The sequence below is a fragment of the Onychostoma macrolepis genome, chromosome 22, assembly GCF_012432095.1.
Source record: "Onychostoma macrolepis isolate SWU-2019 chromosome 22, ASM1243209v1, whole genome shotgun sequence".
Classification (NCBI taxonomy): Eukaryota; Metazoa; Chordata; class Actinopteri; order Cypriniformes; family Cyprinidae; genus Onychostoma; species Onychostoma macrolepis.
The window spans coordinates 18,929,093-18,939,116 of record NC_081176.1 but is presented as its reverse complement, the minus strand read 5'-3'; the positions used below and the strand labels follow the sequence as shown (position 1 = coordinate 18,939,116).

General features: G+C 37.6%; 1 protein-coding gene across 4 annotated transcripts; it reads right to left on the bottom strand.

The window, feature by feature from the left end:
* Positions 1-195: 195 nt before the first annotated feature.
* Positions 196-9,856, bottom strand: axdnd1 (axonemal dynein light chain domain containing 1). Of its 4 annotated transcripts, XM_058759472.1 has the most exons (25): positions 9,377-9,851; positions 8,133-8,305; positions 7,959-8,062; positions 7,800-7,878; positions 7,622-7,707; positions 7,490-7,546; positions 6,921-7,029; positions 6,410-6,531; positions 6,190-6,330; positions 6,003-6,107; positions 5,260-5,380; positions 5,061-5,162; positions 4,812-4,978; positions 4,672-4,741; positions 4,346-4,580; positions 4,048-4,264; positions 3,741-3,834; positions 3,154-3,341; positions 2,976-3,066; positions 2,784-2,885; positions 2,603-2,704; positions 2,391-2,504; positions 2,221-2,312; positions 1,266-1,396; positions 196-957 (listed from the first exon to the last, which is right to left on the bottom strand). In XM_058759472.1, exons 1-25 carry the CDS (start codon positions 9,471-9,473, stop codon positions 839-841), a joined length of 3,018 nt encoding a protein of 1,005 aa, XP_058615455.1. In that variant the 5' UTR covers positions 9,474-9,851; the 3' UTR covers positions 196-838. The 4 variants fall into 4 exon arrangements, with proteins under 4 accessions (XP_058615455.1, XP_058615454.1, XP_058615457.1 ...); XM_058759471.1 differs by having other exon boundaries at positions 2,221-2,504; positions 9,377-9,853; XM_058759474.1 differs by lacking the exon at positions 196-957 and having other exon boundaries at positions 1,269-1,432; positions 9,377-9,854.
* Positions 9,857-10,024: the final 168 nt, after the last annotated feature.

The following is a 10,024-nucleotide window of genomic DNA, read 5'->3' as shown; positions in this document are numbered from 1 at the left end:
AGTTACTGTCTTCCGCCATTTTGGAGAGTATCACAACGCATATGCACGCTTTACCCTAAGTGTAAACAACACTGATTACGTTCTTGGGTACTCTCCAAAATGGCAGAAGAAGTAACTCGTGGGAGAAGAATTGTTTAATAAATTTTGCTATTTTTGTTACACAAAAATTATTCTCGGAGCTTCGCAAAATTGAAGTTGAGCCACTGATGTCACATGGACTGTTTTACCGATGTCCTTACTACGTTTCTGGACCTGGGAACATTACAGTTGTGTGCTCTCAGATTCCATCAAAAATATCTTAATTTGTGATCTGAAGATGAGCGAAGTTCTTACAGGTTTGGAACAACATGAGGGTGAGTAATTAATGACAGAATTTTCATTTTGGGGGGAACTAACCCTTAAAAGCTGCAGTCCGTAACTTCTATTAACCACTCTAGCGGTTAATAAACAGAACTCCATGCATCTTGCGGAAGAACATTGTAGCCGGAGCTACTTCTCTCTGTTTATGTCTATGACGAATCACGCAGGTACTGGGTTACTCACAGCGGTACCTACCCAAACCAGTCTAAACTTATTTTAGGTGTAGCGTAGTGATTCAGAAGAAGCCAAAAACACTATTTGGAAAATAGATTCATGATGTACTCACTTATTATGTAAATTTTGTAAATTGTGAACACAAAAAAAAGTTACGGACTGCAGCTTTAAATGTAATCTTTAGCAAATCTTAAAATTAATATTCATTTTATGATATGTGCAATACAAGTACACTTCAAATACAGATGTGTCTATACTTTATTATTTTGCGCCACATGAGCTCCAGTATGGTGTTTATTCCCATTTAGCGTTTTTTGGTGCCTCTGGACAGTTTCGGGCTGGCTTCAGGTTTCTGACTTCTCGTTTTAGCTTCAGAAGGGGTGCTGGGGGCCTTGTGTGCGGGTGCTACATTCTTCTTGCTTGCTGTAAAAAGTTAATATAATCAGAGATTAGAAACAGGTCAGTTCATACTGTATTTACATTAAAAAAAAAAAGATTTCACAACAGGTTCAAGTTGAATTTGCCAAGTTGAAAGCTGCTGGGTTTGAAAGTGACTTGTATGAGTGGTGCTTCATACAAGTCATTCACTACTTCACTGCTTCATATAAGTATTGTCATTCACTACTGACAATACACAACAGACAATGGATCTTATTGCCTGCAAAATTTGTGACCACACCTTTAATCTTGTTCTGTATCTGAAGTGTAATGTTAGCCTCTGACACACTTACACTTGGTCTCCACACTGGGCCGAGCCTGTAGCTGCCTCTCCAGATCTTGTATCTTGTCCAGAGCTGCCTGTAGGTCTTCCTCTGCCTTTAGCGCTCGTACATCCGCGCTGATAGCTCGCGTCTCTACATCCCTGGACAATACAGCTTATGTAGAGACCACTACAGATCTGATTAAAGGATTAGTTTACTTCCAGAATAAAAAAAATTCCTGATAAAATTTACTCATCCCCATGTCATCCAAGATGTTCATGTGTTTCTATCTTCAGTCGAAAAGAAATTGAGTTTTTTTGAGGAAAGCATTCCAGGATTTTTCTCCATATAGTGGACTTCAACAGGGACCAACGGGTTGAAGGTCCAAATTGCAGTTTCATTGCAGCTTCAAAGGGTTCTACGCAATCCCAGCCAAGGAATAAGGATCTTTTCTGGTGAAATGATTGGTCATTTTCTAAAAAAATAAAAAACTATATACTTTTTAACCAGAAATGTTTGTCTTGCACTAGCTCTGTGATGCGTGTCCACGACTACATAATCATGTTGGAAAGATGTCAGATGATTTTGAAGTTTGAGAAAATCAGATGGAGTTCTACATCTGCCTACCGCCCGTGTGTGGTGTAACCTTCGCAGAGCTAGTGCAAGACGAGCATTTGTGGTTAAAAAGTATATAAATTTGTATTTTTTAACAATTTTTTTTAGAAAATGACCGATCGTTTCGCTAGATAAGACCCTTATTCCTTGGCTGGGATTGTGTCGAGCAATTTTAAGACCTTCAACCTGTTGGTCCCTGGTGAAGTCCACTATATGGAGAAAAATCCCGGAATGTTTTCCTCAAAAACCTTAATTTCTTTTCAACTGAAGAAAAAAAGACATGCACATCTTGGATGACATGGGGGTGAGCACATTTTTATTCTGGAAGTAAACTAATCCTTCAAGAAAATGTTTTACTTCTAATACTTACAGAAGCTCTTGCTGAAGAGCTCTCACTGTTTCTAATGCATTGAAGGCTTCCTTGGCATTTTCAGTGTGAGGGGATACCACAAGTTCTTCAGTCTGGAAAATAATAAGAAAAGGTTTATGCTTTACACTCTGTAGATGGGAAGCTGATGGAGATGGTTTCGGCCAACTCACCCCTGTAAGTTGGATGGTGTCCTCTCCTAAGTTCTTCTCAGTGATATTGCCATCATAACCAACTAGCTTCATGAATGAGCCATCTTTGTCATGTCTGTTGGCCTTTTCTTCCCCCTGAGGAGGATTTGGTTTATTTATTTGGTGTTAATCCATGTAACCAAACTAGCTATATATGCAAGCTAATAGCTTATAGGGAAAAAAGTGTTAGTTACATATTCATCAGCACTTTGGAAAGAATAAGGCCCAGTTGCGTCTTTTATGGTCAAGGGTTCCTCTTCATCTTCTTTGGTAGGTTCCTCTGGTTGTTGCTCAAGCTAAGAAGATATACAAGAAAGTTGCTCACATTCTGTACTAGCATAGCTATATTCTACCAGAGATGCTAATGTCGCTCACAGGCTGTGGCACAGTTTTTCCAGACAGCTGCAGGTCCACAGGGCTTCCCTTCACATCTGACAGTAGTATTCGACAGGCCTCCACCCACTCGCCACACTCTTTCTGAACAAACACAATCCATGGCATTACAGGTGAGAAGTCAATTTAAAAGAGAAAACCTTGGTTGAGAAGATCAGAGGGATTGTAAAGCACCTGAAGTTTAGCAAGTTGGTAGAGCTCATTCTCTGTGTCATCCTGAGTTGAGCTCTTCCGGACTGCCTCCTCCACAATAGCCTGACAAGAGCTTCAGGACAATTTGTGTAAAGAATCTATGCTTAACTATAAGCAGCTCAGGTATATCCTTTTGATGCATTGAGTTTAATGAGATTACCTTGTGATATACTTGGAGAAGTAGTCAAGTTTCCCAGAGAGGTTCCTGGCATCCGCCTCCAGGTTCTCAACAGACACGTCCACAGTAGCGTTCAATTCAGGCATTGGAAGATTCGGTTCTTGGACTGGCACCATCAGTAGCAGAAGGTCCACCATCCACCGAATCAACTTGGTGTGAAGAGAAGATACCTGATAACACATAATGAGATCATCATTCATGGCTTGGACCTTGGGCATCCAATCCTGGTCCAAGAAATCCACCTTCCTGCAGAGTTTAAGTCGAATTGTGATCCCTGAACCAGGTAATCCGAAAATGTCAAAATGTCCTGGGCTGCATTTCCCAAAAGAATTGCAAGCATAAGTAGATCATAGAGACCACTGGTACTAATGGTTTCTACAATCTACTTAGGCTTACAATGCATTTGGTAAACGCAGCTGTCCTGCCCTAAGCCATGAGAGATGATAATCTTGTCTTGTCTACTCCAGGTCTGTTGGATCTAAACTCTGTAGGAGGGTGACCTCCAGGAACAGGAATGGACATCCCTGACTTAGGGCATGCAAGAAAAGTTATGCAGTCCTGGGGTGTACCTCCTCATGAAGCCTCATATTTTCACAGTTGAAAAAGTTTTCTTGAGAGAACCGGAATTCCTTCATTGCCTTTAAGACATCATCCATTTCCACCCTGTCACATATACAAACAGGGAAATTGGACATGGTTTAACCAAAAACAGGAATCAAGTCTTTTGTAGCAAGTTTCCGCCTGTGTTTCTGAGGGTCCATTTTGTTTAGGATGCTACCTTAAAAGTCATCCATTAATGTTGGCAGTAGACAAGGTACAGTATCTCACTAGGTTTTGCAAGATATCTATAATGTTTGATCCTTGCAACTGCCTTACTTGGTGTGGGGTTTCTTTTTAGCCCTGTCCCGTTCTGACTGTGTGCTGTTCACTAGTTGGAGAGCCTCTTTAGACAGATTCATCAAGTTGCCAAGAGTTTCCTCTAACTTGAGCCAATCACCCAAAGACTGCTCCTCTGGAAGTCCACTCAAGGACTTTAATCGTCTTGCCCAGAACTCCATATTTTCAATAAGCAACATTAGTGTTGCATGGATCCCTGCAAAAACAACCAAGAGCAGACATTAATATCCATTGGAGAAACAAGACTATGTGAGGAACTAAAGAGCTCGGTTCTGACCACTTTCTCCACTAATACGGATTCCCAGTTGGTTCTGGAGCTCTGTAATGGCTTTTGCCAGCTCCCTCATGGCCTCCTGGCCTTTAGGTGGCCCTCCATCTGGACCAGGGTGTCTCCTAAAGAGCTGGAGACAAACCTCAATCCAGGACTCTTGTAGGTTTGTTAGCATTTCAAGTGTTTCCTGACCAGACACTAGGTCCTCTCCTCCATATCGCTCACACTGCTGTGTCAACACCTATAGGTGGACAGAGATAGCTATAATTTTTACATTTAAAGTGGAAAGTAGAAAGATAATTGAGTAAGAAATAAAAAAAATGATTGCTAACCTTTGACCATTGCTTCAGGTCTTGGGACAGCTCATCTTCTGAAGACTCGTCAACGTTCATATTAGGGTTCCTTATTAAACATAACAGAGCAAAGTCAATAAAGAAATAAGAAAAATACAAAGAAAAATGTATTTCCTGACCTTGATTTGTCTTCATAAAACTTGTGCCACTTGACAATGTTAGCACGGACAGATTCGATGGTCTTGCACTGTTTGCTTTCAGCCTCTCTGAGGTTCTCCATGAAGTTGGTCAGTTTATCTTTCCACTGGTCAGTCAATTCCATGATGTGAGAAACATCCTCAAAGTCCTGTGAATAAAAATAACATGGATATAACACTACTCTACATGTCAAAGTCTTGACAGAATGAGATATTAGGTACTTTAAGTACCTTTTCCGTTAGGAGAACAGTGAAATGATCTGTAGTCTTGGCCCAGGTCTGCTCACTAATATGTAGCCGTCTGACCAGATGAAGTTTATTTATCTTTATTATCTGAAAGAAATATGTGAGATATTTAGACCCAAATATTATAAATTCTTTCAAAATAAAAGTCAAAAGTGAATTGTCAAGCAGAAAGCCACAAAATCACCTTGACTGCAAGACCATAGGTGGCTTTTTTCCAGAGGTCCCTTTCTTCATATAGCTGAGACATCTGTCCTTCAAGTCTCCTTCGCTGCAGCTCATAAAGCTCATGGTACTCTGCTACAATACTGCAGAAAAGTCACTTTATTTCAACCAGACTGATATGAAGTTACAATGAATCAGTGTGAGTCTGTATTAAACACTAGGGGCCAGATTTACTGACAGCTTGTGCCAGTGCAAACTGTCTTTAGTACTGTCAGGAGTTACTAAAGACGCACAGTTGAAGAATTAGCGCTGAAAAGGCGTGGACAGTTATTTTTGCGCCTGAACTTACTGAATATTCATTTGTAGGAGTTTCTCATTCAGATGTAAAATTTATGGGAGGAGAGTATTCAAATTAATCACGCAACAAGATTTACTAACGTTTACGCTTGTCAAATTACTGGTATTTGCGCCATTATTTAACGCCCCAAAAAACCATGTCTTAAACTATTTTGTGTCTGTGTCATAAGTAGATCACCCGCACCTGAAGAGCATCAGCTCTGTTTATTTCGGACTACGCTAATTTACACTGAGCTTAGTATATTGCGTTGGTCAATATGTAAATGAGATGTTGCATCTGTGTTCTTTAATTTGCGCGTTGTCAGTAAATCACCTGCAGAAATGTCCACGCCCATCGGTATTGCGTTCTCGCTCTAATTTGCCCTGTTTAGTAAATCTGGCCCTATGTTTAAGTATTATTTGACGCACTTTGCATTGCGTTGCGACTCCTCCAGGGCTTTAGCGAGCTCCTCTTTGGCTTCCTCTGCCTCTTTGGACACATTCTCATCATGTTCTTTCATAGCACTCAGTTCCCTTTTACAGGTCAAATATACACAAGGTTAAAACTGACAGAAAACACACTCGGTTGACCATTTAGAAGTTGTATCCAGCTTACAAATTAAGCTGTGCAATGGAGCTTTTGAAGTGAATGATTTCTTCAGTGAGCCGGCGGTCTAGAGCCTTCTGCGCTAAGGTTTCTGTGTGCAGACCCTTCACCTGTCGTGGGATACGGTCAAGTAGAGCCACGTACCTCTCCCTGGAGAAGTTGACGAGGAAGTGAGGTCACTCTCTAATGAAAGCCCAGAGGAAAAAACAGGTAAAACTGTGATGCAGACCTGATCTTGGCGAGGAGTTGTCCTCTCTCGGCACATTCGACGCTGACCTGGCGGATTAGCTCGTGGAAAATAATGTTGTAGATGTTCTGCTCGATTTGAACCAGCTCCAGTAAATTTTCAATCTGAAACATGATAAATGTTCTATGAAGATACACTTTTTAGTCATTATATTTAGTCATAATTGTATCAAATCATTATTGTTAACAAACCAACCTACATAAATCTAAATGATACCTGATTTTTATTTACAGTATTTATTTACTTGTTTGTGTAATTCTATTACATTTTTTACACTCAAAAACCCTTAAAAACTAACCTGCAAGAGTTTGATAGTGGCATTTTGGTGACTGTACAGCTTATTTTAGTTTTGTAAATTATCATTGTAAAGCATTATATTTAGTCATAATTGTGAAAATCATTATTGCAAATATACCAACCTGCGAGAGTCTGAATGATACTTTATTTATTGATTGATTGATTGATTGACTGATTGTATTTTTTTTTTACTAACCTGTGAGAATTCGGTTAGCTCTTGAAACTCTTGACTGACACCTGCTTTTTCCAGCATTTTGTCCATCACTTTCATTAACTGTATCACCTCAAGACGGCCGCTTGGTTTCCTAGTGGTTGTTCGGACAATATTATAAATATCACTATTAATATCAATCATTTTAAAGAAATGAAAAAGAAAGAAAGAAGAAGAGAAAGAAAGTGGTTGTTTAGAAACTATTATAAATATGTATAATATTAATATTATTAATAATAATATTTTAATAAATAAATTAGACACATATGGCTTCTTAGTGGAATATTTTTATAAATAAAATATAAATATATTCTAAATATTTAGAATATAATATTTATAAATATTATTTTATGAATTGATAAATATATTTTGTATATAAATATTTATGCTAATATTATTAATGATTTGAAATGAATAAATATTTGACTTCTTTGTGGTTGTTTAAAAATATTATAAATATTTATAATATTTTTTTAACAAAGAACTAGATAGACAGATTGATAGACAGACAGACAGAGAGATAGATAGATTATATATTGCAGACTACAACTTACATTGATGGAAAGACTCGTAGCTTCTGTTTGTCATCTTCTAGTAGAACTGTGAATTTGCTATAAAAGAAATGAAATCAAATAAAACAACGTACTTGTTTAGCTGAAGAACAACAAGAAAGCAGACTGACTTACTCATCATAGCACTGCAGTCCCTTAAGGCCTTTGTTTTTTATGATGTGATATTCTTCCGGGATTAATGTTTCCAGTGAACTCGTGTCCTTCAACCCAAAAAACAACAACACAAAGTTTCAGCATACAAAAAAATATGAAGAACTTAGCACCAAATTCAAGTTATTCTCCTATCACTTGCAATTTGATCTCCCTGAGCGGAGCTTCGTTCAGCCATCGGTGGGAGAGGAAATCGAGCATCACAGAGGAAGGATATGTCTCTGTTCAGATTCAAACGAACACAGTGAGCTGGAAAAAGTCTCAGTGTATTGTATATAAATGTATAAGGATTCATTCCAACCTTCCAGCTCCAGTCAGAGAGGTCGGCTGGTTGAGAAAGTATTGGTATTTCTTGCGTCTAGCTGGATGGTGCCACACTGCATCAGTGCGATGTATTAAACAAACCTGGTAGAAGAGGTAAAAAGAGATGATTTAGTTACTAGAAACAATTTGAAAAAGAAAAGGTGGCACAGACCTTGAAGTCCTTAGGAGTTTTGGTTAATCTGAGGGGTCCGAGTCTGTCTTGAGGACAAGCGGTGGATGTTAAAGTTGCGAGGAGCTCGTCTGGAATTAAATCATCACGCACTTGCAGGCTGCTTCTGTCTTTTACAGGTGTCCTCTCTCTCACCTGAGGAAGCTCTGCCACCACTAGACAGATGTATCACACAGACAGATACTCTATATTAAATAGACACAAAAATATGAAATATATTTTGTATAGTAAATATATATATATATATATATATATATATATATATATATATATATATTTTAAATATAAAATATATATATATATATAAAATATATGTGTGTGTGTGTGTGTGTGTGTGTGTGTGTGTGTGTGTGTGAAAAAGATGTTAATAAATATAAATAAAAAGTTTGTGATGTGGCATAGATAAATACAATAATATTCAGTGGTATTGAATGAATGAATGAATGAAAATAAAATAATGTAGTAAGTGATGTGGAATAACAAATAAACAAATATTAAGATGAATTAAGAACAAAGTTGGTGATTAGGCATAAATAAATAAACAAACAAGAATAATAGAAGAAAGGCTTTGTGATGTGGCATATATGTTAAGAATAAAAAACAAACTTGGTGATACTAACTAAATAAATAAATAAATGGGCTATTAAGAATAGCAAAGAATCACGTTGGTGATTTGAAAGAAAGAAAGAAAGAAAGAAAAACAAAGGTGGTGACTTTTTGCCTGAAAATTAATAAATATTAAGAATAATATATATAAAATTAATTAAGAACAAAGTTGGTGTTTATGCATACATTTATTAAATAAACATGAATAATAGGAGAAAGGATTTGTAATGTGTCATAGATAAATAAATATTAAGAATAACAAATATCAAACTTGGTAAATAAACAAACAAACAAACAAACAAATGGGCTATTAAGAATAACAAAGATTTAAGTTGTCGAAGAAAGAAAGAAAAGCCGAATAGAAACAAAGGTGGTGATTTTTAGCATGAAAAATGATAAAATAGAAAAAGTGATGTGGCATAAATGTTACGATTAACGTAAAGTTGAATCAGTAGGCTATTAATAATAGAAAAGGTGATAAACATTACTAATAACAAAAAATAGATGTTGAAATAAATAAATATTAGCTAACAATAAAGTTGAAGAAAGTTGATGTAGTTGAAGTTGAGATTAAGAAAGCAAGCAGTGAGTGTTGTTGTTAGGTGTTCGGGTTGACTCACGGTTAGAGACAGCAGCGCTGGATCTCCTCGTCCTGCGGCTCTCGGGTCTCGCTCCCTCCGGAGGAGGAGACGCGCTGCAGCTGACGGACACCGACATACTCACACCGTCTAAACTCGCTGCTGGACACTGTTTACAGGGGAATAACCGCGGAAAGACGCTAAAACATTCAACTCCATGCTGTAGCGCTCCAGATAACGCATCAAGTGTGGCTACTGTCTGCGCGCGAGCTGCAACTCCAAAACAGCGGCTAATAAAAGTTCGTTGCCATGGACGCGTTGCGTCTCTACGTAACTTTCCACAGTTACAGAATCACACTCGACAGACTAACATGAACACAATCCTTTAATAAATAGATTTCTTTTATCGCTTGCATACGTTGTTTCCCGTAGTAAAATGACTCCTTTTTAAATATTCATAAGTTGTCTTATTAATAATTTAGCGGTTCAGTGATGCTATGGCAGCCAAACAAATGAATTTGTTTATGGTGTAGGTCTACAGCTGGGAGAGATGAAAAAAAGAAAGAAAAAAAAAGTTGTTTGTTATTGTTATCTAAAACTAAAATGATTAGTTAATCGTATTCGGTAATTTAAAAAGAAGAAGCAGCTGAAATAGGCCTAAAATAAAACAATTAAAAAAAACTGAAACTT